The sequence below is a fragment of the Hetaerina americana genome, unplaced genomic scaffold, assembly GCF_022747635.1.
Source record: "Hetaerina americana unplaced genomic scaffold, ioHetAmer1.1.p SCAF_1, whole genome shotgun sequence".
Taxonomy (NCBI): Eukaryota; Metazoa; Arthropoda; class Insecta; order Odonata; family Calopterygidae; genus Hetaerina; species Hetaerina americana.
In genome coordinates this window covers 69,773,058-69,798,012 of record NW_027286069.1, presented here as the reverse complement: position 1 = coordinate 69,798,012, position 24,955 = coordinate 69,773,058, and the positions used below count along the sequence as shown (strand labels likewise).

The following is a 24,955-nucleotide window of genomic DNA, read 5'->3' as shown; positions in this document are numbered from 1 at the left end:
TGTTAAGGCAAAAAAGCACTATCAAGTATTTTTGTGAAATTCTTGATTCCTTGTATTTATTGATACAAACAAATTAGGGACTCATTTATGAGAACTGGTGATATAAAGGTCACAGTGCCTAATTTTAGTACTTTTATCTATGAAAAGGACTATGGATTTATTTTTCTGGTATGTTCAAATGTTTCGATGTGAATGAAGTATTTGAATGTCAAAAATAAATAGGACATATAAAAAATTGTATTTAATTTCTTTCCAAATATTCCCCAACTTATCCAAATGGTATGAGCAAAATGAAATTGTAAGTAAAAGCCAAATCAAAATTAGTCGTGTAAGATCCAGAGAATGTATTTATTGTGTATTTAGGGTTAATGGTAATGTATTTAACCAAGCGGACGGTTTTGTGTACCTTGGCTGTAAGTTTGTGGAGGATGGTTGGAGACCTGACGAGAAAAACGTCCTGCGAACTCCGACAGATATATTTTTGGTAGTAGGAGTGAATTCCAAAATGAAATTTTGATCAATACAGAAAGTATAGCAGCGTATAAATGTGTACTTTCCCTCACATGTGGATTTCACGAAAATCGAGGAAATCAGGAATACTAAGGCTTGATCATATTCAAGAGCGGAGGATAGTCGAATCGTCAATCAGATGAATGAGAGAAGACCAAATGGTTTGAGAGGAATGTGTAGACTGAGGAAGCCATGGGTAAATATGTAATCGAAATGACTCTAAAGACAAGAAATATAGCAAGTCTCAGGAGCATAAAAGTTTGCGAGTAGTGTGACAACGATGAAATGAGAATCGAGGATGAAGGAAATCGGTAAGAAAGAGCAAGTTTTGAACTCGGTACGTAAAACCAGTCTTTTATTTACAGTGCCTGTCTGAATGGGAACGAAATGAATGGCATGTACTGATCATCAAATCAATTTCTTTCTCATAGATGATTTAATGAAAAATCCTGAATGCTATGCATTCAAAAGAGAAGTTTCACCACTTTACGAATAATTGGTGGAAGAACAACCAAATTATTATAAGCAAAGCATAAATCTTCAATTTCCCGATCCAAGGAAGTGTAAAAATCTTCATTTCAGTTTTCCACTTTTTTGCATAGAGTTTACAGAAGCAAACCATTTTATAATGCCATCGATCATATGTGATTTCTGCTCCACTGATTTCTCTTTCATTATGATTCCAAAGTCCTTGGCATATTGGGCTGCTTGCTACTCATTATTCATATTAAAATACTTGGCAATACTGTGGTGGATAGTTAATTATCGTCATGTTACAAGGAAAACTCATATCCCGGGTTGATACGATCTTGGTTTAAGTAGTCAACATTTAAAAAATTGAATAAGTTTCTCCAGTGATATTATTTGTGCAAATATATATTTATGCGTTCGAGTAGAAAAACATTAATGTATTTCATCCCATTATGAAATTTAATTAATATTTAATTAATACTCTACAGAATATGGAGCAATGCTGTTTACTATAATACTCTGCAATCATTGCGCGATCTACAATTTGCTATTTCTCAATGATAAGGATAATCGCTTAAAAATGTGGCTTCTTCAATACGGTAGAAGTCTTTTCAAAGTTCTTTAAGTGAATGTCTGCCCAATATTTTGTGGATTCAGCCACGATGCTAGGAATCTTCAAGAAATAATGTGTCCATCGTGCCTATCAAACTTCGCAAATCAATATAGCCGCGTTAAAGTCGTTATAGATCGACTTATCGAAATTCAATCATTCTATCGAAAGCACATCCGACTGCGCACACTGAACTGTATTCCGATCTATCGCTGGTAGCTGCGGAGGTAAACAAAGTAAGTCAGATTCTTATTGGCAAAATGTGCACAGGTGAATTGGTAATTATTTCATAAAGATACTTTCTCCATAGTCGTGCATTCCCCAGACTCTTACGGAGAAAGAGGGTTTTTGGGAGCCACTCTAGTTAATGGCTTAAATAAAAGATTTAGCTGTTGTTTCGAGTCAATCGTCAGCAACGAAACCAAAACAACAATATGCACGATTATGAAGCACCCACTTTCTTCGTTAAGGGAGGCGGGTCAGCGTTTTCTAATCGTCAAAAAGATATTTTCGGACAGTTAGTGGATGCCGAGAAAGAAACTACTGAGAAACAAAGAGATAATAAAGTAGTGTATATGAAAAATGATGATGAACATCCTGTAATGGACATAGATATTTCGAAACCCCCTAGACGACAGTGCAAGAAGTTTCGTGGGAAGGAAAGCATATTCAAAGTGCCAGATGTGCCTCCTCTGTTCAAACCTACTGCAATACCCGACTTTAAAAGGAATCCTCACAAGTATGTTGACTTGAGTGGCATGTAAGATTACGGATTAACTTAACTGTTAGAAATTCGTCAACCTGTGAAAGTTAACATTTTGAACTTTTATATTGAAAAAGGAGAGAATAAAATCGATCAATTGTTAGTTTTGCTTTTTTTGAAATAATCTTTCGCCATCATGTTTGTTGTAGATGGGTTAGATACGATCTTGGTGATGTCTCCCAGGATGACATGTCTGAGCAAGCCAATCGTTCTGCAGCAATGTCTTTTTTCCATGAGTTAGACGAAAGAAAGAAGAGGCAAAATGAAGATGATGACAACTTTGGAGAGTGCCCAAAGCCTATTACATTCCGGTAGGTATTGTGTTATGTATAATTATTATTTGTATTGGAATATTAGTTTTCTGTGCAATGTATTTTTAGAAAGAGACACTCACTAGCCATTGCTACATTGGCGAGCCGCGTCTAACAAGACATAGATAGTTGATTGGAAAACAATGTAAACGTTATGTGATAATGATGAATACAAAACCATGTAATGAGGTAATTATACTAATGGTAAATTCTAACAATGAGTAACGAAATATGATAATATTAATAACCAATGAGAAGTCATCATGCCAAAAAAATACCTTGTCCGTTCCAGATAGGAAGCAGTCAAGGTATCCTATTGTGTGTTAATAATGCCTCGTATTTGATGAACGCATAAGTTAAAAAATGTCTATATTGTCAAAAAGGAGGTTTCAGTGCCTCGGGATTCTATTAGTAGGTTTTTGATAAATGTAATTAGTTTTGTACCCAGGAATGTAAAATGTTGAAGTGACTTTAGTGTAGTGCTTTGAAACTAATTGAAATAATACTAAGTGAATCACAGGAATCAATCTTAGAGTTATTTTTATGGATTATTTTATAAAATAATATGGATTCTTTAAAGTATTATATTGTGTATATAATACTAAAATGCGATTAATGTAATGGATTCTTGGTGATAATTATTTTTCACTAATTGATCTATATCACGTTTTTAGCTGTTTGCGATGAAATAATTCATTTTCAGAAGTATAACGTTTCTGTCGCTCTTTCTTTACATAGCTTTCAATGCCTGCATCATCTTAATGGATTTCATTTCAAATTATATACAAAAAGCATTCTACTTCAATGCTGAAGTTCCATCTCTATGTTGGCAATAATTCTTTACCCTAGTCTTTCTCATCGCTGTCATACTGGTTTCGTGATATCATTTGTTTTTCCTGAATTGTGGATACGCCATAACAGTTGCAATCTTATGATTTAATAAATAATAAAGTGTTTTCGGTAGTGTAGTAAAGTGTTTCGGTCATGCGGAGCCTCAAAGGAAGCACTAAATCAACTAAAGAATTGGCCTTCAAAACAATTGTAAGGCCTATTGTCGAATATGCGACCACAGTATGGGATCCCTTTGAAATAGGGCATGTGAAAAAATTAGAAGCAGTGCAAAGGAAGGCTGCCAGGTACATTTTAGGGCGACATAGGCAGACTGACAGTGTAAGCGACATGCTAGGCTCACTAGGATGGGGGTCACTAAAGAACAGACGGAAGCTGAATAGACTGTGTGCCATTTTTAAAATATTGAAAGCTGACGGAGGCTGGAAAGAACTGAACGAGAGTGTAAATAAGCCATGTTATCTCGGCAGGAATGATCACCCGCTTAAAATCAAATACATGCCCCAAAGGACAAACACCGCCAAGTTTTCGTTCCTAAATATGGGAATCAAAGAGTGGAACCAGCTGCCTGATGAACTCTTTAAGCCCTTACCCAAAAGCATTAAATCATTTAGGCGTGAATGCAAAAGGTATACATGATGGGATTGTTAAATGCAATACGGCAGAAGGTGTATGGCTGTATCAAAATATATTGTTTTTTCTCATTTTTTTATTTTGTAAGTCTACTATACGACTATTTAATGACACTGTGATATGTTTTAAGAATGACTACGGTTTGTTATATCATGTCATTGCCACCCGGCTTATCGCCTAACAGCAATGTATCCCAAATAGTAATAATAATAAGTCATGACTCCACTTTTTGGTCTTCATCATGGTCAAAATTGTCCCTCCTACTCCCAAAAAATTATTTTGATTTCGTAATAAGGTGAAAATGAGAAGGATTTGAGATGGTAAAAAATTCACTCTTAAACAAGCCATCATGCTATCTCAACAGTGTGAGTTCTGGCATTGGTGTGGTGGAGCACAAACTCCATTTGACGATAAATCTCATTACCAATTCTGAATTGCCCATATGATTCCTTTAGTGTTTTGCAATATGCATTAGCATTGATGGTGGCACCTTGAAGCATGAAATCTTTAAGAAAACACACCCTTTTGCCTCCAAAAGACAGTTGCCATGGGCTTTTGAGTTGATTTTTCTGTGCTGAACTTTCTGGGTTTGGTTGGTGATTAAATGTGATGCCACTCCATTGAATGGAGTCTGCTCTTAGGCATGGCATAAGAAATCCATCCTTCATCCCCAGTGATTATGATTTCGTGAGTAGTAATGCCCTCAAAAAATTCCAGGTCGCACCCATGAGCTTCTTTCTGTGTTCATCAGTAATCTTGTGGGGAAGCCATTTTTCCTGAAATTCAATTTCATTAGGAGTGGTACAGGAAAATAATGGGAAATTTATTCACTGATATCATTTAGGGTGACATGCTGATCATTTCTAATGAATTCATCAGCTGACCTCAGAAAATTGTCCATAATGACAGATGGGCATCCTGTTTGCTCTTCATCATGGATGCTCTCTTTCCCACAGTTGAAATTTTTATGCCATTGCTGAGCAGATGGTTCATCCATAATTTTGTCTTCATAAATCTCTGATGTGTAATATTCATTGGGTTTAGAAATCAAATCACAGATCTCCCTTCAAAAAAGGGTGGCATTTTCAATTTTTAAAAAAATTTTGAATGCTCACTCGAACATGAAGAGATTAGGCACCACGACAACACCTCACACAGAATGAGTAGACAGACAACTGAGGCCAGGTGACCTTGAGAGGTGGCTACTCTGGTCACCAACTCTGCATACTGCATTTAACAATCTTAAATGTGAATGGTTTTAATGAAATGTACTCCATCATTTGAACATTTTTTGTTAGTTATGGTAGTATCAAAACTTTTATTTGAGTTTTAGATTAAGAAGTAACAAGATTGTAATCTTATGTGTTGAATATCCCGCGAATTCAGTGTTAAGTTCAACCACATTGAACCATTGTCCAGTAACACACAGGCATGTGGACTTGCTGATTCTTTTGACTGCAATGTTTTGTATAGGTATTGAAAATTCAAGCTAAGAATGAACAATCCCCTTTAGCACTCCAATCGTAGGCTAAATTAATGAAGATAGATCTTGGCATTTTCTGGACTGTTTGCTGCTCCTATTCTTATATTTAGATGATCCCATTTCACTCCTGGTTGCTTTATCAATTAGTAAACAGGATAAGGATTTTCAGTGGTGCATGACTTCCATTGTATTTTACACCATAATCCAGGTTAATAAACATCTGAAATTACTAGATTTGACTTAATTTCAAAATGATTGAAAGTGCAGTTAAAGTAAATCCCTCTTATTTTCTGAACATTACATTACATGTTTTGGTCTTAAAGACACTCCTGAATCCTGGTATAAACTACCAATTGCCTCTTTCATCCTTCTTCTGTCCCAAGGACACAACTTGTAGTGCCTGACTTGTCAAAAACTCTCACATCATCATTTCATATCATTCAAAATCCATCTCAGGTATTTGGCAATTAGTAAGGAATATTTGTATCTACAATAATACATTTCTGTGAGGAATTAAATGAAAACGTTTTCCAAATTATCCAAGGAAGTAAAATAAATTATGCTGCAATGAAAATACTCATTTTTTCCTGCTGTCAATACTAATGAGCCTATTATTTTTATCCCTCATAGCAATGTCCCATCTACTTTTACACCATGAGATTCATATGCACACTATACTGTTTTCAAATTTGAAAATACTAGAGGATATACATGAATATCTTGTATTTTTAAATATATGCTTCTGCTTTGAGTGAGGTGGGTAGGCAGTTGGAAATCCTATATGAAAGATCTCCCAGAAACGGGATCGAGCACCACTTAAAATCTTTAGATACTGCGGGCTGAGATACGAAAATGCTTTTTATGGCCATTGCTTTTTGTTTTTTCCGTAGTAATGTGTCAACTAGTTTGGGGTTGAAACCATTGTTGGTAGCTATATTAGTGATATTCACGAGTTCAATTTTGAAGTTTTTGGGGGAAAGGGGGATGTGTAGGAGGCGGTGGATCATGGAGTGGAGGGCTGCGTGTTTGTGAGAAAAGTGGTGTGTGGAATCATTAGAAATTATATGGTCTGTATATGTGGGTTTCCTATAAATTGCAAATTCGTGTCTATTATCCCTAATTGTGAACTCACAATTAGGGATAATGCAGCCTTCTACCCACCCATAACCCTCTCCAAACTTCTAGCCAATGGAAAAGACACCCAGGATAGCCTTCTCAAATCAGGCATTTATAAACTGAAATGCGAGGATTGCAACAGCGTTTATGTCGGTCAGACCGGCAGGAATATCAAGTTACGAGTCAAGGAACACGCTAGGTGTCACAAAAATCAGAATAACAACTCTCTCTTCGCCAAGCATTTACTAGAATTCAACCACAGCAGTGACTTTGTCCCAGAGATATTACACACACTCCCAAAAGGATTAAAAATGGACGCTCTCGAGCAATTAGAGATTAGAAGGCACTTGGTGAACCCCAACATGACACTTTGTAATGAGCAATTATTCCCATACCCCTCCCCACTCCTCTCCGAGAAATTAGCCTGGAAATGGTCAAAACAATCCATCAACGCACCTGCGAGCCCCCACCCCCCTCAAATCCTTCCAACCCTCCCCGCCCCCACTCTGTCCTGAGGGTATATATGCTTGCTCTGTCTGTTTTGCAAATTTGTACCTGATGATGCCGCAAGTCGGTGAAACGCGTCGTGCCGTATAATAAAATCTGTGGAAAAGTACGAGTCTTTCTTTCTATTTCAATAATGGATATCTTGTATTTTGTTTAAAAAATTGTTTGAGATTTAAACATCTATTCCGATGGATTAGTTTCCTAAAGTTCCTTTATCACTTTCACCTATTGCCTTAATGATAAAGCTTAAAACATTCAGGGGACTGGACTTAAGTGCCCTACTGAACCTTGCCTACTCATTCCAACTGAACATGATACAAAGATTTTAACGCAAGCCTTACAACTTGAACTCACAAAATGAAATGTGTGACTCAATGTGCTGTAATGCTTTGCTAAGTCAATTAAAGTTATATCAAATATAAAAATCTAATCAATTGGCCTAAATTCTATTTTCAAGATTTTTCTGTGGCAAGTTTTTGAACTCTGCCATTTATTGGACCCATTCCCAGCATTTTTCAACCAATCAATAGGAGGCAACATTTTCTTATTATTGAAAACCACCTTCACTAAAAAAAATACATGTTTTGGTGAGCTGATGCAGTCAACTTTGATCTAGTGCCATAGCTTATCTAATGTTCTGGTTGGTCTTATCTGGTTTTCTGTTGTTCCAGTTAGTGTGAATGTTTCTAAAAGGTAACCATTTTCACAAGGTGCAGCAGAGGGTGAAAATTGTATAAGACAGATTGCTAGTAGAGTAAGAGTCTGAATAGTACAGAGACTTTTCAACCAAATTGCTGGATTCTTATATTTATCAGATTCCTCTAGTGAATTTCAATTGTTCAAGTCCAGAAGGAAGATCTGGTATTGGCCAGGTGTGGCATAACCCCTACATTATCAAGCCCTATAGGTGTCAAGTATTTAGTGATGTAGTCAAAGGCAGGAGATACGTCTACATTAGATAAGAATTTGTATTGAGATTCCAAGAAATTTATTGCCACTCATATAGCTTTCAATATTTTTTTCAATTTTGCCGGAGCGTGTGTCACTAATTTTCCATTTTGTGAGTTCAAAAGAAATTCTTGAAAATTATCCTGAACTCAACATTCTACTTTACTCAAAAGCTGAAGTATGTTAGAAATGAGAGCAATATCTATTTCACCTTGAGTTAATGCAGAATAAATGAGTTCCAAAATTTGCTAGGAATTCTCTAAATTTACAGTGATATTGTTGTCTAAAATTGTTCGTGGAAATGATTTGTTGACATTAAGTTCATCAATAGGGACAGCTTTTTGAAGTGTTTCTTTCCCATCTTGAATACTTTGAAGTATAGAACATTGGAAGATTTAAAAATGTAAACTGTTGAAAGTCTCAAAATTTAAGATTTTCCGTTACCTATATTATTTTCTTGTTTTGTCTTAAAGAGGGCATGAGCCATGTTTTTTCACTTACATGGTGATTCATTTGAATTTTTTAATGCAGTGTGTTTTGATTTAATGCCATGATGTTGTGTAGAAAGCATTAAGTTGAGCCCATGAGCTAATGTTTGGATACTTATTTTTTATAATATTCCATGCTACTTGAGTTGCCTGTGATTAATGGAAAAACATTAATACACTCTAGTTTTTCAATAATTATTACTATCTCACATTTTAAAAATTCCACCTATCTGGTAAATATTCAAGGAATAGTCATTGTGAGTAATTCTGTCACTATTTTTTATAATTCTAATTCAAGTAGGACTATTATTATTTTCTTCTCTGGTATTAGATGTGTTTCCTCAAAAAGTCCTATTTCTCCATAAACTTTATATCACTGACAATGTAAAATTTAAAGCTAAGGTCCAAGCTAAAAGAGTAGTCTAAATTTAGTAAAATTGAAATTTATGTTGTCCTTTCCCTCAAATGAAAATAATGCTGATATTTACAGTTAATGAATGGGTGCATGTAGCTATACCCTTTGGTGGCCACTCCTCCATTAAGGACTTTGGTAAAAAATTCTGTATCCCTGTCAGTTAATAATTTGGACTACTAATTTAATACATTAACTCCCCAGTATAAACCAGTATAACACATCCCCTCCTGTACTTACTCCCTATGTACATAATTAATAATTTTTATCTGTAGAAATGGTAAATTACCTTGATTGCCTTGTTTTTGTTATGCATTTCACAGCATGATAATCCAGTACAAAAGTTGAATGTAGTATTTCAATGCAACAATTTCAGAGCATAAAAATCACTTGCCTTGACTGGGATGATCCTGGATTGAGGCAAATGATTTTTACACTCTGAAATTGTTGCATTGAAATGCATATTAGCGGATGACTCCGTTAAAAGTTACTGTTGTGGCATCTCCTGCAGTGTTTTGGAATTTGAATGTAGAAATAAGAAAGTTTGTTTGTGTATGCTTGTACTATTTGCTATTAGTTGATGCTTGTTCTGATTAAAAGCTCTATTCATCTTTCTTATTCTGCTTACTATGAGGACAATCCCAAAAGTACCTCACCCAACAAAGAAAACACAAATTTTTTTGAAAAAAATGTATTAATTTTTCAACTTAATCTCCTTTCAGCTCTATACACTTCTCCTAGCAATGTTCCAAAAGTTCGATACCCTTTTTATCATAAGAACTGTCTGGTTCCTCAAAATAGCCATTAACTGCCGAAATCACTTCTTCGCGGTTGGAAAATCTATGACCACGGAGCCATTTTTTCCAGTTTTTGAGCAGAAAATAATTCAAGGGGGCTAAATCTGGCAAATAGGGTGCATGAGGTAGTAATTCAAACTTTAAGTTATGAACTTTGGCCATTGCAATTACGGATTTGTGAGCTGGTGCATCGTCTTGATGGAACAACAATTTCTTCTTAGCCAAATACGGCTGCTTTTGCTTGATTTCTTTCCTCAAACGTTGCAATATGTTCGCATAATACTCGCCGTTGATAGTTTTCCCTTTTTCAAGATAGTCAAGGAAAATTATCCCACATGCATCCCAAAAAACTGACGCCATTACCTTGCCTGCAGATGAAACGGTCTTTGCCTTTTTTGGAGTCGGTTCTCCCTTTTGAAACCACTGTTTTGATTGTTCTTTTGTCTCAGGTTTGAAGTAATGGACCCATATTTCATCCATGGTTATGAAATGGCGCAAAGTCTGCTTTGTTGCTGTGAGACTTTGCTAAACATTCAATTGAAACATCTTTACAACACTGGTTTTGCTCAAGTGCGAGCAAACGTGTGAGCAAACCCATCTTACCTACAGCTTTCCCATGTCCAAATTTTTAGTTAATATGTAATGTACCACACTTTTTGAAATGCCTACTATGCCTGCTTTCAGTCGACGATCATCCAGTATCATTTGTGGATTTTATTCATTGTTTCTCGAGTCGTCAACTCATTTGGTCAACCAATGCAATGCTCGTCTTGACAGCTCGTAAAGCCTCATTTAAATTCTATTACCCAATATTTTAATGTTGTTAATGAAGGAGCAGACTCACCCATAGTAGAATCCAGTTCAGATTTATATTGGTTGGGCTGAGGCCTTTCATATAAAAGTATTATATCACATAATGATGACCAATTTTCTCCATTTTTACAAATTCACTGAGAGCGGTCATTATTGATGGCTGCCAAACAAATACGAAACAACATGGCATCTTCAAACTTGAAACATATGCTTTCTAGATTGTGTAAATTCTAATACAGTGATATTTTTCAAACAACTACCACCATCTATAGTTCAGGCCGGGTACTAATGGGCCCCCCCATGTATAACCCTTTTTCCTCTCCCATAATGAATGATCCTGCTGCCTAATTAACAAAACTCTTCCTTTTCTTCCAGGATATCTTTCTCAAGTCATGCTCTTAGATTTCCTTCCCTACTTAGACTGCTGACTATAGTTTTAATCTCGTGTGTCTGGAGGTTATACTTTTTCATCTCTTCCATATTGACTAGTATCCTTGTTAGTCCTACTTTCTGCTCTGCTGGTATGCCTATGATGTCTGGAAATTGCAGCATACTTATCCTTTCTCCTTGAATTCATGCATCACATATTATTATATTTGTGATTTTCAGGGATCCAAAGAAATCATCTAGTATATTATTGGAAAAGGAGAAATTAATTACCAAAGTAGATGAGGAGGAAGGAAAACCTCATTTTCGAAGTAGTAAACTGATAATGCCTGAGTACATAGTTGGTGAGAAAAAGCCAAAGAAGAAAATGAAACGAGAGGTCAAGGCTGGGTCATCTGATGAAACCAAAAAATCACAGAGTGGTACTGTGAAGTTGGGTCACTTGGTTGATGATGATGAAGTTGAATGAAGAGAAGGATGGTGACTCACTCTTCTTTTTCATAGAGACTCTGAAAGGTTTATTTCTAATACACAACTTCATATTGTGTATAGTGTGCAGGGCAACATGCATTTTTTGTTAGTTCACATTCATACACTAGCCATTCTTACCCTAGCCATTCTTATCCTAACTATTCTTACCCTACCCATTCATATACTACCCAGTGTTATGTCAAGTGTTATTCAACTCTTTCAAGAAGAAATGTGTTAAATATACTTGTGCGTATATACTCAAGTATGTATGGCTGTATGCTCTTTGTAACTTCATTTATATATCAGTGGTGTAAAATAGCAGATACATATATGAGTCATATATGATTATTCGAACACCTAATTTTCATATGTTACTGATTTACTAGTTTTTAATAAATATTGGACAAGTTAATTGATATTTAAGTTTATATATGAAAGGAAGATAAAATGTAAATATGTATTTCATTTGACTTTTTTTACATAAACCATACTTAAACAGTGTAATGTCTAGCCTTGCATTGGCTTGCATTTAATGAATAAAGATGGAATGTTGCACCAATGTTGATAATATTCTTTGGTTCATGAAGTATTCCAACCTGAAACTACTTTGCTAATGTACTAATAATATGTCATTGTATAATGTTGCATGCTCCTCTAATGTCCTGTACTCCAAATCCTGTAATGTGGTTGTGTGGGATCACCAACGGAAATAGGGTAGAATTTGAGGAAAATGAAGGCATTGAATGGCTGGAACATCTATATCAGACATGTAGCTGTCAGAGAATCTGACTTTTATATGGTAGAAAATGTAATAATTACATGATAAAAACTGTTGAGAGGGGTAAGAGAAAACAAAATCACTCTAAGTTGAATAATTTGGTTTTCTGCCAAAATATTTGTCTTGCCATTCACTGGACAGGGGACATTATTCTCGTGCTAACGTCATGCACTTCATAATGTTTTGCAAGGAAAAGGGTGGAGTATGTATTGTAATTGACATAGGAGAGAGGGACATCAGGGAACATTATGTATCATTGGATTTAAAAATTATGCATTTCAATATATAAAAATTGCAGAATGTAAAAAATGCCGGACTCTAGTTAATGCGTAGAGATTTGCTTGTTTTTAGCTTGAATCTTCCCAATATTAAAAGAATTTCAATTAGTAATATGAACATTTGTCATTAAAAGCTTATGTAACTTCATGGAAAATACGGACTACGGGCAATGGGAGTGGTGTTAGCAGGATCAGTTAGATTTAGTTGGAGAATGGATTGAATGTGCGGCATGGTAATCAGGCTGTAGAATGGTGAGACTGCTGAGAATTAATTCCCAAGACCGTAATCATGATCACTCTATGCTTGTCGGGAAGTATGACAACATGAATCTATGTACCATCAATTTAAGTGTCAAACATTACCTGATGGGGAAAAAATATAATGTAGGACCTAGATAAAAAATGTGATGGTTGCCTTGTGGGGTAGGTAATGGTTATGGTTGAATTAGGTAAATAAACATGCTGGAAAGGAAATCAACTCAAGAGTGGTAGTGAATTATCTCAAGGACAGATTTAAGCTGGGAAAGTTGCATATTGAGGAAAATTGATAGAGTGGGGAAAGTAGATTGAAGGGCAATAAGGCTGATGGTTGTTGAAGGGGAATTGAAACATATCTAAGATGATCGGAGGGGAACATAAAGCCCTGTAATATAACAGCACTGTAACATAAAGTAGGGCAACTGAAATTGAGGAGCATATGTGGTGTGTTCATTATATAGTGATAATTTGAGTTATTTGAAAAGAATTTTATTCGTCTGTATCAAGGTTATCCCCCTCGATGTTGTCCCCATTTGATTTTTATTCACTTACGCCGGCACTGTTTCCAATCCTCAAAACATTCCTGGAATTTGATCTTTGGTATAGCTTTTAACTCTCTCAGAGATGTGTTTTTTGTCTCATCATTGGTTGTAAAATGATAGCTCTTTAAGGTTCTTAATTTTTGGGAACAGAAAAAAGTTTCATCATTATCTCAAAAAGTCATATCTGTATCCAGTGTTCTGTGCATTTCCCTCTCTCATCACCCATCACATCACATGTGAAAAGAGGAATGAAGTATAGAAATTTCAATTAAGTCTAAGGAACTAATTTAGCAGAAAATAGCGTGGTAAATTCGTCTTTTAGATTTGCTTTGAACTTATTTTTTTTTGTATCATGGGTATGGTGTGATTATAGAGTCTCAACCAGACTATTCTTCTCTCTATCAAGTGTTCTATTTTCTAATATTAAGCTTCCTAGGTATTTTAAACGACTAACTTATTTTCAAGTTGGGCCCCTGCAGCAAAGCCTCAACTTATAATTCCCTATCCCTTTTCATTATTAGTATTTTGCTGTTTTCCTAATGGAGTATCAAAGTGCATTGTCTAGTTTCCCATACCCAAGGGTCAATTTAGCACTGCACTTCCTTTCTGCTGTCACCCCACATGCATAAATCATGGATGGAAGTAAAGATAACATGATGAACTAAGAAAGTGACAACCCTGGTGAAAATTAGTGTGGAAATATAGTTTGCTTCTGTGATGATACACTTCTGGGATTCTATGATAAATGAACTTTGATATATGTGTTGCTGCTAATTTTTTATAGTAACTATTCAATTACCATCGCATTAAGTGTTAGCATCAAAATACTTTGATCCCTTTCTGTCTGATCCAAGTATTTTTCGTTTATTCTAACCTATAAAATCCGGGTGCACCTTATGGGCAGGGAAATATGGTAAGCTCCGAAACAGTTTGCTGACCTGTGATGGAGCACAGTTGTCTGTCTCTCCTTCCCGACTGATGAACTATGGATAAAATTTAAAAAAACATGATAATCCTGGCAAGGTATATTGAAATGCCACTGTTTATATTTCCTAAGCATTATTCAGTGTAACCATTAGAAAATTAGACAAATGGAATAAAAATTACTCCCATGAGTGCTAAGACTTTATTGAAAGGCAAATACTTCCTCTAACTGCACACTGCTTATATCAAAGAACTATAGGAGCACTTGGTGGAGGACTAAGTTTTTTGGCGCTATGGTTAGGAGAAGACCAAAAGGATTGCTGACAACTGGAAGGATTCCATTTGAGATAAGAAAGGTTTTTCTTCAGCTTACAGTATTGAAATGATGTGGACTAGAAAGAGTACCCTACCTGTGACTACCTACACTCATATTGGCTATGAATCAGATGAAAAATCTAGATTTGGGGTAAGCCCATTACTTACAATTTACTAAAATATTTTTAAAATCACAATAAAAAAATTATGATAGTTTTGAATTTAAAAAATTATATTTCAATGTTTTACTTTTGAAGTAATTAACTCATAAGAGGTTAAATATTATTGCATAAATTATATTCTGATTGATAACATACCAGAGTTAACATGCAAGAGAACCAAGACATTTTCAAAATAACATAAACCTGAAATTACTGTTATCAATGATTGCATGTATATATTTCCACTTTTTCCCAATTCTTGAAGAGGTGAGTCAACAAGTCCAAATTTTCCTTTGTATGCTTATCTATTTCTTTTGCCCACTCTGGTTACAGTGTCGCATATATTTAAGATGCCAATTTAAAATTTCATTTTAAAGATTTAAGGTGCAATACCATATTCTGCTTGTTTTTGGCCCTTAAATATTGTAAGAAATAAACATTTTTATTCAATTTTTAGTATCAGATATTTTCATCAATGCACCAAAAGGTTTTAGGCAGTTTATGAATTTTTAGTGATTAAAAAAGTGAAATAAAAAAGTGACAAAGAAAATGTGATAATAGTTTTATTATTTAAAAAATGAATTTATTATACAATAGAATAATAAATGACATACCATGATTCATATGATGATTCCATTATTTATAAATGATAGAATGGATGTTAACATCTCGTACCACTAAAGCAATTTTATCATAAAATTCTAACATTTATGTAAAGGCTCTACCTCAGAAGGAACATGAAATTATGCTCCCTCACTTTGGTAAAATTTGAAGGGAATTTGATTGAATTAAATACACACATAATTATCTCATAAGGCACTTGTCATAAAAGCATGTTTCCTTATTTTTTCACTTATGAGTGCTTTCTGGTATCTTTTGATGTTACCTTGGCACACATAATTATGTTCAGGAAAGAGACATATTTTGTTCTCTTCCATGATTTTATAATTACACCAATATAAGCTGTATATATGTCAATTAATGAAAGTGGGTTAAATCTAATAATATCAGCTTTTCATGATCAGTTAACTTCACTGAATAGTGTTTCAATATTTTCTTTAATTAAGTACTTGTTTCACGAGAAAGAAATCTGGGGATGGAATCCATTTTGATCAGCCACATAATTCACTGTGATGGGGATACCCTCTGGGCTGATGTATGAATAGGAACCCTTTTTAACAATCACATATTCCCAGCCATCATCTGTAGATATCAAAGATCCAGTCTCGTCGGCAAATGTACCATCACCATTGGAAAATCTGAAATAAGAATAATAATTTTACATACTGCCTGTCAATGGAAAACAATGGTGGTAATAGCGTAGAGACTGCCAAAATTTCGTATTCAATTTGAAGCCTTCATGAGGAAAATGAAAGTGGCTATACAAATATTGACTTAATAAGGGCCAGTTATTGAGGATCTGTACACATTTTAACTCACATACTTGCAGAGGAATTTATCAATAGCCCATTTCTTGTTTTGCAATCAAGAATGAGGTTTTCGTAAATGAAATTACACCTCTTGTAAACTTTCATTGGCGAAGTTTTGCTGACTCATTCATTATGTCATAACAACCAGAGGCTATTTTAGCCTGAAAATATATCTTTTATGCAACAAATAAAAATTATTTTTAGCTTAATTATGACGATATTGCCAGGACAAAGATTATTGACTTTGTCGGGTATATTAACCGAATTGGCAAAAATAATCTTTTTAAATCACTAAAATAAATAATTATTAAAATTCATTTTGAATAATGCCAAATTTTAGCTGAATGACCCTTGTAAGTGCCTATCAGTTGCAAAAAAATCTAACTCGTAAATTGGACATATTCTTATACAATTGGAAAATTAAATCAAATATGTTTGCATAAATAATAATTTTTGGGATTTTTTTATTTTTATTAATTTATGTTTTTAAGTTTAGAGCAACGAAATTTTGGTTGGTATCTATTTTTGACAACCACCTGCCGTTTAGCTTTCCAGTTGAAGTTACAATGCAATAGGATTTTAGTTCTTGATTTTGCACAGTTGACTCCAGTTTGAGGATAACTGCGAATTATTACGTCGATATGATACTCTAAAATATCTCTACTTATTGGATTTCATAACCGTGGAACACAATTCCTCTCTACATGTTGTTTATCCTTAATAACAGGCTACCTACGTAACACAAATGTATTTCGGTGGACACTTATTTCTCTCCCAGGGGCTATGTATGGGGCCTTGTTCTAGGACGCTATTAATAGACACCCTCTGGCGTTGCTCTTGTTCCACTTTCTTGAGCTGAAGCTAAATTTGTTTTCCAAAATATTATTCACAATGGGGCTCATTGTAGACCATATTGAAAAAATATTTTGTTGACGATTTTTAGGGACTTCTGTTATGTATCACATATTATTTAGGAAATTTAGTGTATATCATCTACTGATTACAATCCTATTCCGCATCAAAGTGATTTAACTTTCCTGGTTAAACTAGTCGTTTAATCGTGGATCAAGATAATTTGACTATGTAAAAACATTATTCACATCCTAAAATGCCTGATTGAGGGCAATGAAGGTTTAGTAAGCTAAAGTATTGCCTCTGAGCCATTAGCCATGGGTAGGAAATACTTGTTACCAGCTCAGCTCCGTGATGCGGATATTTTTTATGATTGATATTGTTATTTAGGTACTTATATTTTGAGGATAGTGTTATGCAGTGATTGTTGAGCCTATGGAATCATTATCTTAGCAATGGATCTGATGCGCCAACGGGAGGATTTTCATTTAGACCTGTTTTACGGACGTTTTGAATGTGGTACCTGGACTCTCAAGAAATGGGGACAACCAACCTTCCTCATGGAGTCCGACCTAGTCCTGACTTCAGAACCTTTCCGAATGAAGGAAGAGTGAGGGAGAGGGCAGGTAATGACACTTACCTGACGGCGAACTGTCCCATGTCGTCCCTCACTTCGTCTCTGAAGACTGGGCCCGTGGCGGGCGAGTCGCTGCTCAGAAAGGGTGAGGGGGATCTTTGGGCTCCCACGGGCGACGGATAGTCTTGAGCAGTCACGGGCGAGGGAGAGCCTTGGACGGCCAAGGGCGAGGAGAACTCTCCGACTCTGGGGCTTTCGGCAACGGCGTACGGGAGTGGAGGGAGTGTGGGGCCGGGAGGGGGCGGCAGCCTCTTGGGTGGCCGGAGGGCTTCCTCGGGCTTCAGAGGAACGAGGGCGCGCGCCGCGGAGGCGAGGAGACAGAAGCAAACCGTAACCTGGAATTTGATGGAGATAGAGTGATGAACCATTGCAAAAGAAGTTCCAAACGAAGATGTCACTTGGGGGAATGCTCGAGATACCATCTACGTACACGACGTAAACATTCGTGTGCTTTTCGAACCTAAATTGGGGGCCGTGGAAAAAATTACGAGGCTCAAAGGAGAATACATTTTTAGCCGTGGAAAATTCTTGATTGAAAGGAAATAGAATTAAAACACAATGAAAATTGAGTTCTTCATGAGGCTCGTCACATTTGTTGAGGTCGTGTACATATTTACGATAGAGGTGCTTTTTGCAATATTTTATGCAAGTATGTAAGAGAAAAGATTTTCGGCATAGATATTCGTATTTTTTACCGGAAAGGTGAAATAAAACGGTTGTTGATTATGACGCCAAATGTTTTAATATTGTCGGTTGGGACAAGGCTAAGGGAAAAATATCTAACAGAAAAAAGTTGATAAGTTACGTCACTCTGTGTCATAGTGATGCTCGAACGATTCACTTTGCCTCTTAATTCAATAATAAGAAAATTAGAATAACCCAACTTTTTGCTGACAATGTGCCGTGTATCGATGAAATAAAAATCATTTGAATACCTTTTTTTCGTCATAGTTACGTTATTTTTATGGCACGTTTACATATGAAACGAGAATCAAAAAGCTAAAGTGTTTCTATTTTATAAGTGATTACAAATCAAGTGGAATCCAAATAGCCCCATTGGGCATAAAAACTAATAATATCACCTTTTTTGACCGCAGATGTTTTATGTATCGATTGGCAAAAAATCCGCGGAGCTCTGGGCATCGGAAAAACACTCAGTCAAGTCAAAAATGAAACCTTTTAGGTGGTTGGGATAATACAATACCTCGTAGAGCCAACGATAAGACATCCGGACTTAAACGTGATGCTTAATTTTACTAAAAATGTATGTTTTAGGGGATTGTAACTGATGAATCCATTTGAATTTATTTTAAGTCTTTGAGATGAGATTTTTGCATTTTGATAATCGCGGTTTTCAGTGCATGTACATAGTTTAAAGTAACGGCCTTAAGTTATCACAATGATATTTTATTGAGTAAATCACAAATGAATTTTTTTAAATGTTGAAAATATTTCTTTGTTTTTTATCCCATCCAAATAATAGAGACAACTCCTATATTCGCGTTAAAATCAAAAATCCCTTCTCCCGTTCAATTAATTATGGGAGTTTGAAAATATTATCGAGAAACTATAACGGAATGATCAGTTCCTCAAATGTTTACGCTTTCAGCCGTAACAAAAGTTTAATTGAGAGTAGTACACTTGATTGATAAACCTATGCCCAAGTTTCCCGACAATGGAAGATATGTCGGAAGCTTTACTTACCTTTACAGCTGTCATTTTCGGTCTCTTGGGAAACCACTTTCACTCTTTAAACTCAAGTTCCAAGTGACCTCAGAAGCTTCTAAGGTGCTTTTATACCCGGTCGCGCGGCCGCGTGCAACACCCCGGGGACTTGGCTCAGCCCGGCCGTCGCATGCGGAGGAAAACACCATTAGTATTGGAAACCTCCGTGAGGAGAGAAGAGTCCTTCGCCCTGCAGGAACGCGGAAGGATATGATTTAAGAAGGCGGATATGATGCGATGACCAGGGAAGGGCGAAGTTTGTGGATAATTTTCTTGATTTAACGATACGTAATTCAGGAATTCTCTGGAGACGAAGAATCCATCCTGTCCCGTTTGCAGTTCCCCTGCAATAGTTTCATAACAGGTGAGAGCGAGAATTTCTAGAGGAGATAAAGGGTGCAGGCGTTGAAATCGTCTCGGTTTGAAAACTTGATCCGAACTGTCACTGGAAGACTATATACTCATCAAAATCACGATTCTCATAAAAAATCACGTTCGACTAACAAAATGTGGAATTGCTTTTCAAAGTTTGAGGAATATTGTCCATTCGAAATTATCGTCAAGCTGAATTGGGTTTCCTAATATAAATACATTCAAACGTTTCTTTTGCGTTTGGTCGACAGTAAAATGTAAGATTTAAACTCTTCGTTTAACTAAATTTTCTTTGACAATACTGTGATTGATGAAACATTATGAGAATAAACCAATAGAATAAATCGCCAAAGTAAAACCCAACAAATAAAAAGGCTAGAAATCATTCTCGAGAGAAAATTATTTGTGACTAAGAAACGTTAATACAATTTGTGTTATCAAGTTTAATCAGCGGTCAGCTAAAGGTAGATTTCCACAGCCCGGACTGTTTTCCAAAAATCAAGGTAGGCTGCTAAAATTTGGAGAATAAAATTCGTTGCCACATTAAGGAAGATATGGATTCAAGGATGATGGCAGTTTCTCGTCTATTTTGCTAACTTAATTACAATATTTTGAAAATCCTCTCTCTCTTCTTCTTTCTCTTCGTCTTTCTCTCTGTGTTTGGACACGGGATTTGGTGTGTTTGGGTTGCTTCGATGTAATGTGTAAATTAATAACTGGTAGCATTAAAACTGATCTAATATGGAGTAATAGCATTGGTTGTTTGGTTCGAGTCAAATTAGATTTCTTTATTTGAAGTAATTATATTATAAGTAAAGCATATCTGTGGGCATCTTTTCCAGACTTCTGACAAACAGTAACACGTCTATCTAATTCCGCAATTCGTTTCCAAATATTTGTATAATATTCTAATTCTATTATGTATACTTTCATCGTTTATCTTCCAACGCTCTTCAAACTTACTTTACCCATTATGTTAAATTAATTTGACAGTATGTCCTCAATGAGTTTATATATTATCATCAACCCGTCGTAGCAACTTGTTTATGAAATTTCTCTGATGTGTCCACTAATGGGTTTCGTCCTTAGATCAAAATCATTATCTTATTTGTTTACTTACATAGGAAATATAACGATCGCAACTACATGAATTTTATTAGTTTCTACCCCTAAATTCGTCCAATCTCCGGACACAACTATAGGGAGAAGAATTGACAAATACTTAACTTTTGGTTGGGAAACAAGCTGCAGTATCTCCTCTTCCAGGAAAATGCCTACTGCAGTATCTCCTCTTCTACGCCTTTGATATTATCTTGGTATCTAGATTTTATAGACCATCATAACCGCATATTGGCCATTTATAGTTAATAAGCTGAATTTATGTTTAAGAATTTTGAAATTTTGAGGAATTTTGAGGAAGAAAATGAAATCGAGGAAGATAAGCCTCCTTACCTCTTGCGTGTTAATGAGATATCCCATTAGGCTTTTACTCACATTAAAAATGTGAGTAAACTAACCTCTCGTAACAGAGAGGTTAGTTTTTGCAAACGCTTAAGTGAAATTATTGTACATCTCGTTTGAAATGCAAATTATTGTACGCTTAACTAAAATAATTGAGCGAAGTATCCAATATGTAAAAATACCAATGTTATTAAAGTTCATAGACTTAAAGGAATACAAGGCAGTTTTTCCGCGACGTGGGTAACATACTACTCAATCCATGGGATGAATGATAGTTTGATTATAGAAGCATTATCATCTTATGCCATGCTTATTTGAGCTCTCTCTAACGAGCGGAAGGCATAATAGTTTATCAAATATCGTCTTTCGAATTTAAACACAACACAATAGACCTTAATGATCCCTTGGGGCCTGGGCTGAATATTTCAACTGCCCTTCCTTCCTTCTATCCGAGTCTCCTTCCCAAAACAATTGTCCCTGCTTTTGAAACTTAGATGACCTCAAATTAGTTTATTCGCACATTACTATCAGCGGTCGCTCTCCAAAGGAAATGCCCCATCACATTTAATTTGTTATAATTTTTCTCCAAGAAGGAGGAGGACACGCTTTACGTATCATCAAAATCTAGGAACGTATTAAGAGTAATCGGATGCAAACAGGTGGTATTGCTTAAAGAATTTCATCCCGATGTTGCCTGATGAATGTATCTATACTTGTATATAAACCCTTCGTTAATGTACATAAAAATGCGCATACGACGTATCGCGGTCAATGGTATGATTTTTACAATTTGAAATTGTTTTATTATACTCGTATGATATTAATGATATGTATTTTCATTTCATTTTCTAAGTATTTTCCAAAAGCAAAATTATGGGAGAATATACCAGTTGATTTCCTCTTAGTAAAAATTTTAAGTCGATAAAAAAATATTTAATTCTAGAACTCTTAATATTAGTCGATTCAAACTGCGTTCCTCGTTCCTATGTGCATAAAAACGGAAAATATCTGTTCCATGCGTTATATTTTTGGAATGATAAGTCCAAATTCTATTGACTACTCGCAGCTTACCATTCTTGGATTTCAGTTGCTTCATAGTTTGCCTAACATATTGCCGAACAGTAAAAATTCACTCAGATGTAACTCATTAGAAATAACCTATTTACAAATATGCCGAGTTTATCATTTTTTGAATGCTTAACGCATATCATCGTTTTCCCTTGCTATATATATATATATATAAATATAAACAGGAAGTGCCTATGGAGAGAAGCAATGAAGTCCATTCCGACCGCACTATTAAATGCCTGCCTTTTGAACATCCCAGAATTTCCTTGAATTCCTCTTGAAAATGTAAACATATCAACTTTCGGGCAACGTTTCCCCTTAAATTTTCCCAAGGAGGGATAGAATTGCCGGATTCTGGTTTTTCCGATGACGAATGGTCGTGTGGCACATCTTTTGCGTGTAGGAATGTTCACTCATTAATACGTGACCACGTCTCCTGCCTCGGGTGATGTGGTTCTCCATGCGGCGGTGAGGGAGGACCAAAATTCTATTCCACCGCTCATTTGCAAGACATTTTTAATACCCTCTATAGAATTCCGTCCTTATATTTTAAAAAATCCGTCCTCACCGTCAACTTCCGTAACTACTACGGAAGTTGACAAGGAATTAAGAGATAATACTTTTATTTAAAATTAGACTAATAGGGACGAGACGAGATCGGATTTCAGTGACAGTTAAACGTTTTCTCCACGTTCAAGTCCGCATTCTGATATCGTTTCATTATTGATGGATTCATTCATCATATTATGGATTGAACACTTTGTTGCATATAGAAGAAGGAGACTGCTGGTGACTAACCAAGGCAATTCATGCAAAATAAATTAGCAAAGCAAAGTATTCATTAAACTGAACTTAACACTATCTACATCCATTTAAAATAGACGACTTTTAATTCTGTCCTCATGGTTTGCATCTTATAGACTAAATAAATAATATTCATGTGTATAATATATTTCATAAGCTTTATAAATAATAGAAGTGTCTGTGAAGCCATTTCAAAGCTATGAGTCGTTTTGTGGAGCCACCTGTTTCAAGCAAAAATTGCTTTGCACTTTTTCTGTTTTCGATCGCCTTTTATAATTTTAATAATTAAAAGCTGCTAATTAGAATTGTAAAAAATGTGCGTAAAAATACGTAATTAGTAATATATTTGTTAATTTTAACGTTCATCAAACAGGAAGGGTGGTTTAATTGTTCAGCAGTAGAGCGCTGTCTTATTGTCCGGAGAGTTCCGGCTTCAAACCTCGGGTGCTGCCCTTTTACAATCCCATTATAAACCCTAATGGTGAGGTCTTACAGTCAAAAGAACTCTGTGGGAAAATGAGTTCTGTCACAAGGAAAAGAGAAGGATCCCGCACTCTGAATGCGTGCTCTCATACGCCTTATGGCTTAGTACGGAGTGAACTCGATCCTCACCTGTATCATAACTGACCTTTGGGTTGACTATTTTGGTTAGTATTCTTGAGTGGTGTCGGAATATGTTTTGGACTGTTATCAATAGGATCCTTGGTTAGCCATCCTGGCGGTGCAGGACGTCTGCCCCGCAGTTTGTCTCAATAAATGGGGACCTGGTCCAAGTTTCCCCCATTCCCCCAAGTCCCTCATGCAACTTTCGAAAGAAATGCGTTTACGAGTGAAGAAGCAGAACATAATCTTTTCTCGCGTGCCGCTACTCACGGCGCCCGCGCTTCCCATCCTGATGTGACGCCGCGGCCTCCCAGTGCCTCCCCCCATGATGGTTCCCACTCCGATTTCAATCAGTGGAATGGTTGCCAAACGAAAATCGAATGAAATCGAAGTATTTTTAGGAAGAAAGAGGAAGATTTCAACTAAGAGCACTTAAGAAATCTGCGTCGCACACACAGAGGTGAATTCGCATCGATGATGATAGTTCGGACTGTCCGATCGTTTGGTAATGCAAGTGGACTTCATTTCTATCAACTTTTCTCGTGTGGTTTAACTCTTCACAGTTTTTTCACGCGGAATTGAACTCATTTACTTATCTTTTTCATTCAGATCAAGTTCTTATTTAATGTCGATTCTAACTTTTTAAGAGTGAACTTTCGTGTAGACTAAATTGAAAACGATATGACAGTGTGAATGCGTGTAGATCAAGAACCGCACTTGTTTGAACAAAATGACATATTATTAGTATGCATTTCGTAGTCTTCCGATTAAGGTGGGTTTTGGATGGGCACAGATTCTGCATCACTACACATCTACAAAGTCTTGCCTAACGAGACTCAACTTGGCACCCCACTCTACAATACAAGTAAACTTCTTCAATTCTGTATTATTTCTACCTCTCTTCATTCTGCTCAACATGACTACTTTTCCTCCCTCTTTTTTGCTTATCTCTTTCAAAGTCTGCAACATTCCATCGCCTATCATAATGTTCCTCTTCCTACTTTGAAGTCTCCTTTGCATCTCTACCAGCAACCCTCTCTTCTCCCTCATCATGCCTAGGACTTCGCTTATTTTCCTTAATGTCCATTTTACCTTTTCATGGCAAAATGATATATGTATAAAAAAATCTCTCCCTTTGTTCACTTATCCGTTAAGTCTTTTTGCCATTAGGGATGTCG

General features: G+C 35.9%; 2 protein-coding genes across 2 annotated transcripts; one reads left to right on the top strand and one right to left on the bottom strand.

Moving 5' to 3' along the window:
• Positions 1–1,796: 1,796 nt before the first annotated feature.
• Positions 1,797–14,844, top strand: LOC139692853 (U5 small nuclear ribonucleoprotein TSSC4). The gene is made up of 4 exons (XM_071591170.1): positions 1,797–1,827; positions 1,902–2,330; positions 2,504–2,665; positions 11,321–14,844. The coding sequence occupies exons 2-4, from the start codon at positions 2,026–2,028 to the stop codon at positions 11,565–11,567; spliced, it is 714 nt and encodes a 237-aa protein (XP_071447271.1). The 5' UTR covers positions 1,797–1,827; positions 1,902–2,025; the 3' UTR covers positions 11,568–14,844.
• Positions 14,845–15,900: 1,056 nt separating this feature from the next.
• On the bottom strand, positions 15,901–19,463 carry LOC139685430 (endocuticle structural glycoprotein SgAbd-2-like). The gene is made up of 3 exons (XM_071582479.1): positions 19,449–19,463; positions 17,748–18,079; positions 15,901–16,084 (listed from the first exon to the last, which is right to left on the bottom strand). Exons 1-3 carry the CDS (start codon positions 19,461–19,463, stop codon positions 15,901–15,903), a joined length of 531 nt encoding a protein of 176 aa, XP_071438580.1.
• Positions 19,464–24,955: the final 5,492 nt, after the last annotated feature.

Bases quoted from the DNA above. Each gene is read 5' to 3' on its own strand.
- LOC139692853 (XM_071591170.1), top strand. From the start codon at position 2,026: ATGCACGATTATGAAGCACCCACTTTCTTCGTTAAGGGAGGCGGGTCA. The intron at 2,331-2,503 runs GTATGTTGACTT...TGTTTGTTGTAG, and splicing joins TTTAAAAGGAATCCTCACAA to ATGGGTTAGATACGATCTTG. The intron at 2,666-11,320 runs GTAGGTATTGTG...TGTGATTTTCAG, and splicing joins CCAAAGCCTATTACATTCCG to GGATCCAAAGAAATCATCTA.
- LOC139685430 (XM_071582479.1), bottom strand. The intron at 16,085-17,747 runs GTAAGTGTCATT...TTCTTATTTCAG, and splicing joins ATGGGACAGTTCGCCGTCAG to ATTTTCCAATGGTGATGGTA.